The sequence below is a fragment of the Globicephala melas genome, chromosome X (assembly GCF_963455315.2).
Source record: "Globicephala melas chromosome X, mGloMel1.2, whole genome shotgun sequence".
NCBI classification, from domain to species: domain Eukaryota; kingdom Metazoa; phylum Chordata; class Mammalia; order Artiodactyla; family Delphinidae; genus Globicephala; species Globicephala melas.
Window position 1 is genome coordinate 99512404 of NC_083335.1, and position 15921 is coordinate 99528324.

Consider the following 15921-nt stretch of genomic DNA (forward strand, 5'->3'; position numbering starts at 1 on the left):
GTTACCTTTTGGTACCACTCCGTCTGCTATCTACAATTTATAAGTAAACCCATATGATCCTTTTCCTGTAATTTCCTAGTAAATCAAAGTGATTATTTCAAAGATAGAAATAACCTATATTCTTAGCTTAAACACTGAGCATAATTCCCAGTCCTTTTGCATTAGTGTAAGGTTTGTCACCATGGAACTAAACAATATCCCACACACTAGAAGGTGAGCTCTTGAAGGGTAAGGGACTGTGTCTCGCATATGTTTCTCTCTATAGTGCTGGTGTAGGCTTTACATGTTGATTCAATTAATGGATAAATGTCCTTTGGAGTTTTCTTGTTCCCTGCCAGATTTCTTGGCTGGTTTTTCTACATCTGTGACTCTATTTCTGTTTTGTCAGTAAGTTCGTTTGTATCATTTATTTCAGATTCCGTATATAAGCGATATCATATGGTATTTGTCTTTCTCTGTCCGACTTGCTTCACTCTGCATGACAGACTCTAGGTCCATCCACGTCTCTACAAATGACCCAATTTCATTCCTTTCTATGGCTGAGTAATATTGCATTGTATATAAGTACCACATCTTTTTTTTTTTTTACATCTTTATTGGAGTATAATTGCTTTACAATGGTGTGTTAGTTTCTGCTTTATAACAAAGTGAATCAGTTATACATATACATATGTTCCCATATCTCTTCCCTCTTGCGTCTCCCTCCCTCCCACCCTCCCTATCCCACCCGTCCAGGCGGTCACAAAGCACGGAGCTGATCTCCCTGTGATATGCGGCTGCTTCCCACTAGCTATCTATTTTACGTTTGGTAGCGTATATATGTCCATGCCACTCTCTCGCTTTGTCACAGCTTACCCTTCCCCCTGCCCATATTCTCTAGTAGGTCTGTGTCTTTATTCCTGTCTTCATCCCACATCTTTTTTTATCCATCCATCCGTCGATGGACATTTAGGTTGCTTCCATGTCTTGGCTATTGTAAATAGTGCTGCAGTGAACATTGGGGTGCATGTATCTTTTTGAAGTATGGTTTTCTCTGGATATATGCCCAGGAGAGGGATTGCTGGATCATATGGTAGTTCTATTTTTAGTTTTATGAGGAACCTCCATACTGTTCTCCATAATGGCTGCACCAATTAACATTCCCACCACCAATATAGAAGGGTTCCCTTTTCTCCACACCCTCTCCAGCATTTATTGTTTATGGAGTTTTTAATGATGGCCATTATGACTGGTGTGAGGCAGTACCTCATTGTAGTTTTGATTTGCATTTCTCTGATAATTAGTGATGTTGAGCATCTTTTCATGTGCTTTTTGGCCATCTGTATGTCTTCTTTGGAGAAATGTCTGTTTAGAACTTCTGCCCATTTTTTGATTGGGTTGTTTGGTTTTTTGACATAGAGCTGCATGAGCTGTTTGTATATTTTGGAGATTAATCCCTTGTTGGTCGCTTTGTTTGAAAATATTTTCTCCCACTCTGTGGGTTGTCTTTTATATCATTTTCCACTGGACTGAAAACACTGAAGTTGTTTAGGTTAACCCAGACTTGAACATTTCCTGGGCTTATTTTGGGGCTCTCTTTTAAATTCATTGTCTGAAAATACTGAGAAGTGTCTGCATACATAATTCTGCAGGCATGTACACAGCGTCTTTCTCTTATGTACACGGTTAAACTTGATTCCTCCATAGTAGGAGAGAGCATTAGAAAATTATTGACTTCATTGGGGAAATAATCTTTTTTGCTGTGAGAAATAATATTTTGAATTTAGAACCTTTTTTTTTTTTTTTTTTTTTTTTTTGCGGTACGCAGGCCTCTCACTGTTGTGGCCTCTCCCGTGGCGGAGCACAGGCTCCAGACGCGCAGGCTCAGCGGCCATGGCTCACGGGCCCAGCCGCTCCGCTGCATGCGGGATCTTCCCGGACCGGGGCACGAACCCGTGTCCCCTGCATCGGCAGGCGGACTCTCAACCACTGTGCCACCAGGGAAGCCCTAGAACGTATTTTTTATAAGAGCTTTATCAAGATATAATTCACATACCATAAAATTAACGCATTTAAAGTGTATATGTCACTGGTTATTGGTGTATTCACAGAGCTGTGCAACCATCGTCACATAAGCAATTTTAGAACAATTTCCTCACCCCGAAAGGAAACCCCATACCCATTTTCAGTCACTCTCCATTTCTTCCAAAACAACCGCACCCCAGCCCTAGATGGTCACTAATCTTCTTTGTTTTATATGGATTTGCTTCTTCTGGACATTTCATATAAATGGAGTAAACACAATACATGGTCTTTTGTAAGTGGCTTCTTTCACGTAGCCTAATATTTTAAAGGAACACCTGTGTTGTAGCATGTATTAGTACTTTGTTCTTTATTACTGAATGATATTCTATCGCATAGAAATACCACATTTTAAAACATTCATGTGGCAGTTGATGGACATTTGAGTTGCTTCCACTTAATGGCTGTTACGGATAATTCTGCCGTGAACATTTGTGCACGAGTACTGGGACTTCCTTTAAAGAAATGATCCTGTAGTTTCTGTCATTGTAATAGAGGAGACCGTAGGATCAAATATGGCAAGAGTATATAGCAGGGCATGCCAGGAAGTGAAAAATAGGCCATCAAGATAAACTTACTGGGAGAATTTAAGGCCAAGTCTTAACTACTCGTGAGGGATTCAAGCCAGGACACACAAAGCCTAAAATTATGCTTCTCCTAGAGACCGTTACAGCGTTTTGCTGACCACAAACAATGAAAGTTTAATATTTTACTGTATTTGTCTGAAAATTGAAACACACTTTTCCCAATGGTACTATTCCTGGAGACTAGACTTCCTCACTTCTAAAACCTTTCCAGTCCTAGTGTGCTTTGTGTATGGTTAAGACTAGTCACGGTCATATTTGTCTTGGGTTTTGTCTGTCTGCTTTCTTTCCAGGTATAACAGGATTTTTTTGAATGAATTCTTCTCTTCTTGTGTTGAACTTTTGATTAATACATTTATTCTTGGACAATACTGTGTTAGCCCTTGATCAGGAATTTGTGCAAAAATATCTCACTCATTGAAGATTAAAAAAAAAAACTAAAGCCCATTAATACTGTCAGGTTCTGTCTCATGGAGCTCAAGCAAGATATAGATCACTATGTCAAGGTGTCAAGGGCAAATCCTGAGAATAGAGTATATGTGAGTACATTAACCCTGTAGACTTGGTCTGAACAGTTTATTACAGCAGTAATCTGTGGACAAAATTTTATCATTCTGTCACATGCCTAGCAGATTTGGTGGAATCTAAGGAAATCTCGTCCTAGTGATCTTAGCTCAGTGATTTCATTTTGCCCAGATGCTCAGCTGTGATACACTTTACTATAGCACAGATGATGGAAAATATACAACAATTCCCAGATTCTGGGGTAGCTACAATCATGACTGGGGAGGGGGGGCAAGAATTAAAGAGCGCAAATGGTGAATCAGTTTCTAAGCGCTCACGCTCTCCCTTTCTCCCTCTCCCTCTCCCTTTCTCCCTCTCCCTCTCCCTCTCTCTCTCTCTCTCTCTCTCTCTCTCTCTCTCTCTCTCTCTCTCTCTCTCTCTCTCTCGCTCGCTCTCGCTCTCGCTCTCGCTCTCGCTGTCTCTCTCTCTCTATATATATTCTGCCAAGTTCAGTGGGTGTTATTAGATTGCTTTTATTTCAGACAATTTAAGTGCTTTCCTTTGGTAAGAAGCTTTCAGCACACCTGAGTTTCCAAATCCAAAGTGTACACAATATAGAGAAAGAAGTCATAATAATTATGAACACTTAGATTGGGCTGGGTCTGGTTCTAACAAAGTTGTACATAGGGAATGTAGACCGCACTGGCTCGCTGAACCTCCTGGTGGGGTGAGTGCTTAGGTCAGTTGCCCAGCCTCAGCAGCTGGCAGAGCCTGGCTGTGAATCAAGGTCTTTCTAACTCCAGAAACGTGCTCTCAAACCCTGTTCCAATTCCCACCTCAGCCATGGGTGATAAAAGGCACCAAAAAGGCAATGTGTCCAAAAAAACTTCTCGTATTTTTCTTTACTTGCTTCAACATCGCTTTTTATAAGTAAAGGTATTTATTTTTTTGGCTGCCTTGGGTCTTTGTTGCTGCGTGTGGGCTTTCTCTAGTTGCGGCGAGCGGGGGCTACTCTTCGTTGCAGTGGTTTCTCTTGCTGTGGAGCACTGGCTGTAGGCACGCGGGCTTCAGTAGTTGTGGCACACAGGCTCAGTAGTTGTGGCGCAATGGCTTAGTTGCTCCGCCACATGTGGAATCTTTCCGGACCGGGATCGAACCTGTGTCCCCTGCATTGGCAGGCAGATTCTCAATCACTGCGCCACCAGGGAAGTCCTGCTTCAGCATCGCTTTTAAATGCAGATATCACTGGAAGAAATGGTACATTATTATAAAATCCCAGTAAGGTTTATTCAGTAGGAAAGGGGTTGGAATTTAAGAGCTCTACATGCATTACAAGGGGACAATGTTAAGAGAAGAGGATTAGAAACAAGAGCCTTGGGGGGGGGGGGGGGTTCCTGCCATTTTTACTGTTTTGCTTAAGGCAGACCTAAAATATGCATATTTTTACTTCCCACCCTGTGAGCGGCTCCATAATTAACACTGGTAGTGCCAAGGCATATTAATGTCTCTTTCCATCTAGTTTAGGGGTATTTTTGACTTTGTGTTTGATAAAATTTTACAGTATAGCTTTAAATATTTTAATTATAATTGAAAAAGACTCTGTGCAATTTCCAGTTTTTAAAATACCTCACGCCTGCGAAATTTGTCTTTCCCTTTTTTTTTTTTAGAAACTGCTAATTTGCTAGATTTATAGTTGCTGTAATAGTTCTGTGTGATTTACTACATTTGCCTGAATCCAGATTGGTGGATATGATTTAGCTGCTTTTAACACTGTATGAGGGTAAAGCTAGATTTCTCTGGGCCTAATCTTTTTAGATGCAGACCTTTGTAGTTGTTCCCACTTTATGAAACGGATCCTGTGTGTGCTCATGCTTTGATATACAGTTTAATGTATAAGACTTGTTAAGACAGTGATCACTGGAAAGTGGTCTTCAATGATATAATTACACACAGTACGGAAGTTCCATTTAAAGAGTACATGACCTACATTGAAAACACTTGGTTGACATCAGTAAATTAATAGAACTTACACAAAGATTGTTGTAATGTTCTGTATTATAACTAGCATGTAGCTTGTTATGATTGCTAGAGGGACCAGGTGCTTTCATGTTTTCAGCAGGTAGAGGTAAGGCCAATTTGATTTCTCTCTCTCTCTTTTTTTTTTTTTTTGATTTGTTTCTTATATCCATTAGCTAGTTAGGAAAAAATTTTTAATGTAACTTTGTATCTGGACAACCACATTTATACACATGATGACATAAAATTAATCAGATACAGCTACATAGTTGTAGAATGGAGGGATTTTTTTAAGCTCTATGGAGAGTAAGAAATTAATAATGGATGGGAGACTTCTTTTGTTTTTTTTTTTTTAGCAAGACTGGCTGCAGGAAGAAATTGTGGTGACAGAAACCATGTGAAGTGAATTTGAATTCGTGTTCTTTAGGGAGCTACCAGAGAAATATAATTTACAAGATAATCAAGAACCTAAACAGATTCTCTGTGGAGTCATTGTCTGATGCCTGACATATATTCATCTACGTTGAAATGACTCCACAAATACCGTCTAACAATTAGAGAATCAATAGGGGTGAAACGTACATGTATAACTTCAAGAAAAGCAAAATATATATCTGTAACAAACATATAAATTGACAGCCAACTGTTAAAATGAGCAGGTTATATACTTGTGGTTAAGGTTTAAAAATGACTCACCCTGGAACAGTGGTATCTCACTGATCTTTTATGGGAATGATATCCCCTATGTGCTTTATAAATACTGCGTCTAAAAATATCCAGCATTACGATGTACTTTAAAAGATACTGGCATAGAAGTTTTTAAATTTAAGAAAATGACTTCGTTCATAAGGGCTAACTGGCTTCATTTCCCAGCCCCTAACACTGCTCTGTAACCATGACCACATTTATTAGGAAATGTTTAGTAAAAGTTATCTCTAATTCAACTCTTTTTTTAAAGCTTTTTTAAAAATTAATTTTATTTTTATTTATTTTTGGCTGCGTTGGGTCTTCGTTGCTGCGCGCGGGCTTTCTCTAGTTGCGGTGAGCGGGGGCTACTCTTCGTTGCGGTGCGCAGGCTTCTTATTGCGGTGGCTTCTCTTGTCGCGGAGCACAGGCTCTAGGTGCATGGGCTTCAGTAGTTGCAGCACCCGGGCTCAGTAGCTGTGGCGCGCAGGCTCAGTAGTTGTGGCGCACGGGTTTAGTTGCTCTGCGGCATGTGGGATCTTCCCGGACCAGGGCTCAAACCTGTGTCCCCTGCAGTGGCAGGCAGATTCTTAACCACTGTGTCACCAGGGAAGCCCTAATTCAGCTCTTTGCACATCAGTTTTTCTTGGTAATCTTCATCAAAATTTATAAATACCTGTAAAAGAGAACTTAGACTCAAGTCAAAGAACTTTGTATTTTACTTGGTTTCTGGCCAAGATACCTCCTTTTGAGCTATTTCGGGTGCTATTTCTGGCTTTTCAAACCTTTGGCATGACAGCTTGTCCTGCCTCAGAGCTTCAGGAAAAAAACTATTCCCTCAAAATAAATAAGTTTGTTATTGAGCTCAATAGAAGTTTTATGTATGCCACATATTTGTTTAGGGGAGGTCACTTGTTTGGTTCACTGAACCCTGTTGTGGTAAATTTAGATTTGAACGAGTACTGTGGGAACCTTGACCGTACATTTACAAAATCAACATGTCCTGGTAGGCTTCTGATTAAGATAAGGTTAGCTTTTGCTTTAAGGCATCTTCTTCTCCTACCATTTGTGCAGTGGTAGGTAATATATGGAGTGAAAAAAATTTAAAAGCCATAGTTGGGCTTGAAAACAAGATGAACATTTCTGTGGACCAGAAATGGGGAGTTGGGGGGAGGGGGAGTGCAGGACGTGGTGAGCAGTGTGTGGGGCTCACACGCTGGTCAGTGGACTTTCAAACTCCTGTTGGAATAACAGGAATTAAAATTCTCCTCACCAGGTCAGGGCTCAGAGCCAGATTTGAAATCAGGGTCCTGCCAAAACACACCTGGAGAGAGACAGACACATACTCACTTATATTTGAAAGGAAAATGAAAAAGAGAACCATTTGGACTGCAGCAGGGGACTACAGCTTATATGTATGTAGCCATGGACCTAATGCATAGAACCTAGGGAAGAAGTGAGAAGTATGGTTGAGAAAGGGGAGCATCACAGCCTTGAAGCCAGGACCTGAACCATGCTGCCTGGTGATGAAATTAGCAATAACTGCATTCATATCACTCAATGTAGGAGCTTCAAACTACCAATATAAGATCTAGCCCTAGACTAGAGGCCCTGAGACCCTGCTGCCTGAGTGGAAACAGCCATAAAACCACTTCACAGAGAACTGTCAGTTCAGAAGGAGAGAGAAATAGAATGGAGAACACGAAATATAGCAGAAAACACACTCTATCCCTTTCAAAATGTCTCCAAACCAAAATCCAAAACACACGCAGACTTGAGATAGCCCCCGCAAACTGGCCATCAGATGATGAATTAAGCCTAGACGAAAATAAAATAAAACGGTCCAACGAAGATTGTAAGTACGCTCAAAGACATAAATAAGGAAATACCATTTATGAAAGACATAAATAAGGAAATACCATTTATTAAAATAAATTAAAAAACAGAAATTGATGAAGTACAGATGGATCTGGAAAAGACATCTTTGGAAATTAAAAACTATCAACATTGAAGCTACTGAACTCAATAGACAGGGTAAATCCTAGGCTGGACCCAGTCAGGGAAGATAAGGAATTGAAAAGATGCTGCTGAGGACTTTACTATGCACAGCACTAAGAAAAACAGATAAATATTAAATAAGCAATTAAAGAAAGATGGGGAATTGACCACAAGACTCTAACATACACCTAGTACAAGTTTCAGAAGAGAGAATGGAGGAAATGGCAGAGAAGCAACATTTGAAGCGATAAGAGCCGAGAATCTTCCAAAACTGAAGAATGATGTGGGTCTTTAAGGAAATGGTCTCCCGAGAGAAATTTCAAACATCTGGGAAGGCAAGAAAGGCCTCTGTAGAGCAATTGGTATTCTTTACAGCTCAGCTTTGGGAAGCCCTGGCTGATTCAAATGAGCTTTTTCTGTTTTTCAGTGGAAAGCATAAAAAACAGAAGTGCAGTGTCTTGTGCGTATTAAACCATGGTTTCTGAACAAGGGCACTTAGAAATAACTCAGTAGAGGAGAGCTCTGTGGGAAACTAGACCCAGAGAAAGACGTCTCTGGAAAAGGTGGTCTCCTGTCAGTAACTTTGTGAAAAGTAAGTGGGAGGATAGTAATCGTTTGTTGTACTGTCCTGAAGTCCATGTCTAAAAACAATGTTTTCAAAAAGAGCATCGTGGATGACCCACTCTGGTAGAAAGAAAAGTCTTGAATAGGATTCTACATAAAAAGGTGTTACCAACTGGGACATTTCAATGAAGGTGGATTTCTTTTAGTGAACACTTCAAGGGAAAAAAAATAGAAGATAATTCCTATCAAATGAAACCTTGTGAACATTGGATGCTGCTTCAGGTTCACGGAAACATTTCGATGATTGTCAGTTAAGCGGCCAGAAATTGGATTTAATTAATGTGAACAACTGCTTATGGTGGTTCACACCCAGAGGACCTATGTGTACAATCTGGCTGAGGGTAAACTTATTTTGATGAATTTCTTCTTATTACTGCTTTGTCAAAGCAGATGGCTATGAAACAAACTGCACATATAACTCTCCTTGAAGATTGACAGCAGATAGGATTTCAATCAATACAGATAGGATACTATATTCCTGTAAATGAAAAAGATCATAGATTGATTTTCCTGTATGACTTTAAACAAATTCCTAGAAAACTTGTAACGTTAGGTCCAGGGTAGAGCTTTAAACAAAAGACAAGCCAAAAACAAAAATAGATTGGATTGAAATAAAATCATCTTCGGTGCAGAGATCCAGCATTTTTGAAACTAGACATTTCGGAAGACGTGCCATCCCCGACGGACGATGGGAAAACTCTTCTGCCTGCCCGCCACTTGCCTCTCACGTCTTTTCTCATAGACAGACATCTCCCACATTTGTGGATAGGACATTCTCTAACCCTATGAAATAGCATCTGTGAGCCACAGAAATCCGTCATCTTATTTTGGTATTCATCGTAACTGGAAGAAAGGTATAGAGTTCTGCTCCTTTGCTGGGTATCAAATAACAGGTGTCCTCCGTTGGAATTGTATTCTCAGCAATTCTAAAGCAAGAAGGAAATCTATACCCCTATGTGTATTTATTAAAAAGCATAAAAATAAGAAAAATGATTTAAGCATTCAACCTAAAAGCGAGAGGAAAAACACAGGAAGTTACAGAACTTTGTTTTTGTTGCTTTTTGTTTGTTTGGTTTTTGCGGTACGAGGGCCTCTCACTGTTGTGGCCTCTCCCGTTGCGGGGCACAGGCTCTGGACGCGCAGGCTCAGCGGCCATGGCTCACGGGCCCAGCCGCTCGGCAGCATGTGGGATCTTCCCGGACCGGGGCATGAACCCGCGTCCCCTGCATTGGCAGGTGGACCCTCAACCACTGCGCCACCAGGGAAGCCCTGTTTTTTTAAAATTTATTTAATTTTGGCTGTGTTGGGTCTTCGTTGCTGCGCACGGGCTTTCTCTAGTTGCGGTGAGCAGGGGCTACTCTTCGTTGCAGTGTGCAGGCTTCTAATTGCGGTGGCTTCTCTTGTTGCAGAGCACAGGCTCTAGCTAGGCAGGCAGGCTTCAGTAGTTGTGGCACGTGGGCTCAGCAGTTGTGGTGCATGGGCTTAGTTGCTCCGCGGCATGGGGGATCTTCCCGGACCAGGGCTTGAACCCGTGCCCCCTGCATTGGCAGGCAGACTCCTAACCGCTGCACCGCCAGGGAAGTCCCAGGACATTGTTAATGGACATAAAAGGAGACTAGAATAACTGAAGAGCTTCACCGTATTCCTGGATATGAAGACTCAATAACACGGAGTCAGCTCTTCCCATTTTAATCTATACAGTCATTGTAAGTGAAACCCGGAATTTCAACAAGGATTTTCCTGAAATATGAAATCTTGACACTAAGATCATAGGGATGATCAGAGAGGTCTAAGAAAATTTTTAAGACAAAACAAAGTGGGAGCAAGATGGCCTACCAGACAGACAGTGTATTTAAAGCCATAGTGTGGAATTGCACAGGGACAGACAGATAAACCAACAGCAGAGACTAGAGAGCTCAGAAGCACACTTGTGTATTTATGGATGTTTGATGTATTATATAAATGCCATAGAAATCAGTGGACAAAAGGTGGACTACACAATGAATGGGGCTGGCTTAATAACTTATCTATGTGGGGATGGTAAAATTAGATTTTATGTTCACACCAAACATAAAAGAGTCTGCGTAAAGTCCTAACTGTGAAAAACAAAATTTTGAACTTTAAAATGTAGGTGTAAGGAAGATTTTCTTAAAACATAAAAAGCAGGAAACATGGAGGAGTGTTTTGAAATTAAAAACTGTTGTACAATAAGATGCCAAGAATAAAGTTAAAGGTCAGCTATGCTAAGATATGTGTAGGAGATAATATCTGCTGTGCATGTAACTGGCAAAGGATAAGCATCTCGAACATATCCAGAACGTGAATAAGACAAAGACAACCCAGTAGGGAAATGGGTAAGGAAACATGAAAAGCCAACTAACATAAAACAAGTTCAGCCTCGGGGAATTCCCTGGCGGTCCAGTGGTTAGGGCTCTGTGCTTTCACTGCCAAGGACGTGGGTTCGATCCCTGGTCAGGGAACTAAGATCCCACAAGCCACGCGGTACGGCCAAAACAGAAAAAGTTCAGCCTCACCAGTAGTCAGAGATGTGCTCATTAAAATATACCCATCAACCAAAACTTAAATGTTTGGTAACACCAAGTATTTGATGAAGATGTGACCAAATGGAAAATCTCACTCACTACTGGTGGGAGAGTAAATAGGTATAAAATCTCTTAGGAGAGCAGTTTGGTGATCTGTAGCAATGTTGAAGATGTTGCTAGAACCCAGCAATTTTACATCTGCATATATTCTGTAAAGAATCTCTTAAACAGGTATCCAAGGAGACAGGTAGACAGAAGTTCATTGCGTCACTCTTTGTAGTAGTGACAAGTTGGAAACAACCTAAATGTTCATTGACAGGAGAATGTTGTTGGCATATTCAAGCAGCAGAATAATACCTTACAGCCGTTAAAATCATGAACTATTATGTATCAGCATGGATAAATCTCCAAAACGGTGTTGAAGGCAAAAAGCAACTCTTACAATGGTATGTACATGCTTCAACAGAGTTCTTAAACATAAAGTTTAAGAACATGCAAAATAATGCTATTAGATTGAATCACGTGAAATGGCCATTTATGTAGAGTCGAAAAAGCCGAATCTCAGCAAGCCAGTATTTGTGGATGCATTCGTGGTAATGATGGTCGTGGAACTCAGGATGGCATTATCTCCTTGGGGGCATTGGTGAGCGGGGAACTGATATCATAGTAAGGAGAATCTGTGGGGAAGCTTCAGCTGTAACTGTCTGTCATATTTTATTTCTTCAAAGAAATTTGAAGAAAATATGGCAAATGTTAAATTTATTAAAGCGCTGTGGTGGGTACATGGGTACACTCTTACTATGTTCTTGCACGTTGCTGTTGAAAATATTTGATGATTTTTTTAAGCAAAGCGAAGTGTTGACAGAGGTATAAGAATTGTAATCTCATGACAGTATTAGGAAATATTTACAAAATGATTAACTCCTTTGCTGCTTAATTATGTAAACATAGCACTCATAAGGCTTTTGAGTATAGAAGATTGAAAAGCATCTCCCCCTCACATATTCCGGGCAGACGCTTCAAATTTTATTTTGTTTTTTTAGCATCACTAAAATCGTCGTCATAAAAACCATTCATTAAGTGCCTCCCTTTTGCTTGCTATTGTGTTTGGTGGTGGTCAGATGTATCTCTCTGCCATTGTATAAGAAATCTGGTGATGATATTCAATTTTCCTTTTTTTTTTCTTTTCCACTTCTTTGATGCCGAACAGGAATCTGCAAGCAGAATATGATCGTCTCAAGCAGCAGCATGAACATAAAGGCCTATCCCCACTGCCGTCCCCTCCTGAAATGATGCCCACCTCTCCCCAGAGTCCCCGGGATGCTGAGCTCATTGCTGAGGCCAAGCTACTGCGTCAACACAAAGGCCGCCTGGAAGCCAGGATGCAAATCCTGGAAGACCACAATAAACAGCTGGAATCACAGTTACATAGGCTAAGGCAGCTGCTGGAGCAAGTGAGAGCCACCTCTCTGTAACATGGGATATTTACAAAACATCATTTTCCCCTCTTCAAACTAAACACTAGAACTCCGAGTCCTTTTCAGAACTGTAATAAGCATTGATTTGTTAATTACTTAGTATGTGCCTAGCAAAGTGCTAGATATCAAGGGATATAAGAAGAGGAGGAACGACTAGCATGTCATTTTATAGTTGTTCCAGACTGTTTCCTACAAAAATGTCTTTTATTTGACTGATTTAAAATTCATCTTGGGGAAAAAAATACAGTAAGGTTTCCACTAGTTACCTCAAAGTGAAAATTTTACCTCTTGAAATGGAACTCTTTTTTTTTTTTTTTTTTTTTTTTTTTTGCGGCATGCGGGCGTCTCACTGCTGTGGCCTCTCCCGTTGCCGAGCACAGGCTCCAGATGCGCAGGCCCAGCGGCCATGGCTCACAGGCCCAGCCGCTCCGCGGCATGTGGGTTCTTCCCGGATCAGGGCACGAACCCGTGTCCCCTGCATCGGCAGGCGGACTCTCAACCACTGCGCCACCAGGGAAGCCTGGAACTCTTTTTTTTTTCTTTTTTCCAATTAGTCTTATTTTCTGGTATACCTTTGGGTTTTTTCTTTTGATAATCCCTAAAACATAATTTTTTTAAGTCTCCATTGAAAATATAGCAGGATATTGCATTGTGGAAGGCCCCACCTGCACACAGTCCTGGCCTTCTGGGAATTTAAAAATTTGAGATATGTTCTCTCCATCTTGTTCTTTAATACTTCACAAAAATAAGAATTCTCCACTACATTTTTGTGGTCTCATATGGTTTCACCATTCTCACATGACCTTCTAAATCTTTCAGTTATTTAGGCTAATCGTTTTCTATATCGTACTCCACCATAGCTGTAATGTATTTCAAACTTAGAAGGGGGTACAATTCAGGTACACAGACAGTATCCATGGATCTTATCAACAGTGAAATTTCCCAAATGTAACCATCTTTGGGAGGTTTCTAAGTAGGAAAGGTCGTAATTTCTGAGTTTTGAGTGTCTGTAATAGGTATATATTTGTTTGCGTGTTTTATTATGAAAAATAATTCTCTTTTCTTTTGAATGCCTCAGCCCCAGGCAGAGGCCAAGGTGAATGGTACAACGGCGTCCTCTCCTTCTACGTCTCTTCAGAGGTCAGACAGCAGCCAGCCGATGCTGCTCCGGGTGGTGGGCAGTCAAACTTCGGAATCCATGGGTAAGTGTCTGTCTCAGCTACTCCTGGATTTTGTTCTCTCCTAAGGTCTGGAAATGGTGAACTGTTTGCTCAGAGGTTTAAATCATCTGCTAAATTATCTAATATCGGTTCCGGACAAGGGATTGTCTTAAATGCCTTTGGGGTACGAAGATGAAAGACATAGTCCTAGCCCGCAAAGGACTGGCTATTCAGTTAGAACAAGGCAACGTGGTACTGAAGTTTCATTCATTTCGGAGATCAGAGAAGGCTTTTCGACGAATTGATATTTGTGAAGGGTTTTGAAGGATGGAGTAGGAACTGAGCATATGTTGAAGAAGGTAGAGCATAACTGAAGATGTAGAGATGAGGGCCTTGGGCCAAGGGCAGGAAGGAGCCACTGGTCCAGTTAGATAGGCTCCAAGCAGGAGGTGGGGTCGGGGAGGAAGGAAGGCTGCAGAGGAAGGTTGGGGTCACATTATAGTGACATGAATATTGGGCAGAGGTGTGTGGTCGGTGTCAGGGAGCCTCTGAAAATCATTTAGCAGGTGAGAAATAGCTAAAAAGATGTACTCCGGCAGTTTTATCTGCCCCAAAGTAAAAATAAAACTTTTACAGGTTGAAAGACTCGTTAGGAGGCAATCACAAAGGCCAAGTTAGTTATGGGACTTATTTGAAAATAGAGTAGAGTACCCAAGGCCAGGGGACTGACTGGAAAATGTAAGGAAAGGCAATGAGGGGAGAGGATTTGGTTGGAAGAAGATAATGATCCTTTTGAATGTGGAAACACTGTGTTTGTTTTAGGAGGGGGTAAACGGACAGTCCGGAGAGATCTGAGAGTGAACGCCACAGAATTGATAGCTGCAAGGCGTGAGATGAGAAATACATAAGAAAGGTGCTTGGATGCAGCGCCTCGGGGAAGACCTCCCTTTGGGTGATGGGGTAGTGAAGGAGTGGGGAGTAGTGTTGGAAAGGTTACCGAAGAGGGCTTACTGAATAATAGCCTCCAAGACCAAAAAACGAAGCAGGCAACTCCTTAAAGTACAATTAGGAAGTTTATTGTGCGCGGCAGCAGGTGGACGGTGATCCCCTGCCACCGAAAGGGGTACAGGGGGACTTAAAGGGGCCAAAGCATGTATGCACGGCTGGAAACTGGGGCTTTCTCCTCCCCTCTGGGCGGGGGCGGGTGGGGTGGTCTCAGGACCATTAACCATCTGCGCCAGCAACGGGCATTCTTCCAGTTTTTGTATCAGATGAAGGTAAGGATAAAAAGCTGACAGGGAACTTGTCTGGCTTGGGCACAGTCCGTCACACAGAAAGGGGAGGGAGGAGGCAGGCCTGTGTGCCCAGGATGGAGCTGACAGAATGGAGTCGGTGTGGCTCAGCCACCCAGGCAGGCCTAGGTTTCAGGAAGAAGATGAGTGCCAGAGGTCAAAATGCTGAAAAGGGCTCAGTCGAAATGAAAATAAATTACGGCTCTAGTGGATCACCGGAAGCGCAGTAGCTGAAAATGCTTCCTCAGAAATGCTTCCTCAGAAGTGGCTAAGAGAAGGCAAGTTGCAGAGGTCTGTCTTTTCACGGAAATAAAAGGTCAGGTAATCTTGGAAATGAGTGTGGCTTGAGGAGAGAAAGGGTCTTTAGACCCTAATGGAAATTATCAAGTAACACTGAGGGCGGAGATGTGTGTAGACCAAATGGTCAGCCAGGTCTGGTGGTGTTCTTCAGTAGTCTTCTCTGCCTAGGACGGGTTCCAAGAAAACTGGAGTTCATGAGGCAAATAAAAGGTCAGAACAAGTAAAGCATTTTGCAGGGGTAATGAAGCCATTGTTAAAAGGACCATGACAGGTGGTTGCCGGCCATCTGCTTACTGGTTTTTCTTGTTGTGCTAGGCTAGGCTAGACAATAGGGGGTTTTATGAAGGCCACAAATACTTGCTCTGTCCCCCTCCTCTCGTGCCTCTTCTCCTCTCGTGAGGCCCAGCATGCTCTATGCTTGCTTTTTCCTGGGTCCTAAACTGGGTTTACTTGACCCTCTTACCTCACAGAAAGGAAGAGACCTGGGACTCCTTGAGTCACACTGAAAGCTCTGTCGCCTGGTCCCATGGTGTGTCGAAGAATTCATTTTATACTTAGGATCTTCCGTGAGAGTAGAATAATAGAGAGGTGAGGTGCCTAATCCGACTTGATGGGACAAAAAGGAAAGGTATGAGTGCATTTTATGGTGGAGGATGGGGACCATGGTCAGGAAAATT

General features: G+C 41.7%; 1 protein-coding gene across 5 annotated transcripts in view; it reads left to right on the forward strand.

Moving 5' to 3' along the window:
• The window catches only part of DMD (dystrophin), a 2243521-nt gene that overhangs the window by 2194509 nt on the left and 33091 nt on the right, over nucleotides 1-15921 (forward strand). For all 5 annotated transcript variants that reach the window (XM_060293058.2, XM_030844443.3, XM_030844440.3 and 2 more), the window contains 2 exons: nucleotides 12225-12468; nucleotides 13571-13694. In XM_060293058.2, coding sequence (XP_060149041.1) covers nucleotides 12225-12468; nucleotides 13571-13694 — 368 coding nt within the window. The remainder of the gene's footprint in view (nucleotides 1-12224; nucleotides 12469-13570; nucleotides 13695-15921) is intronic.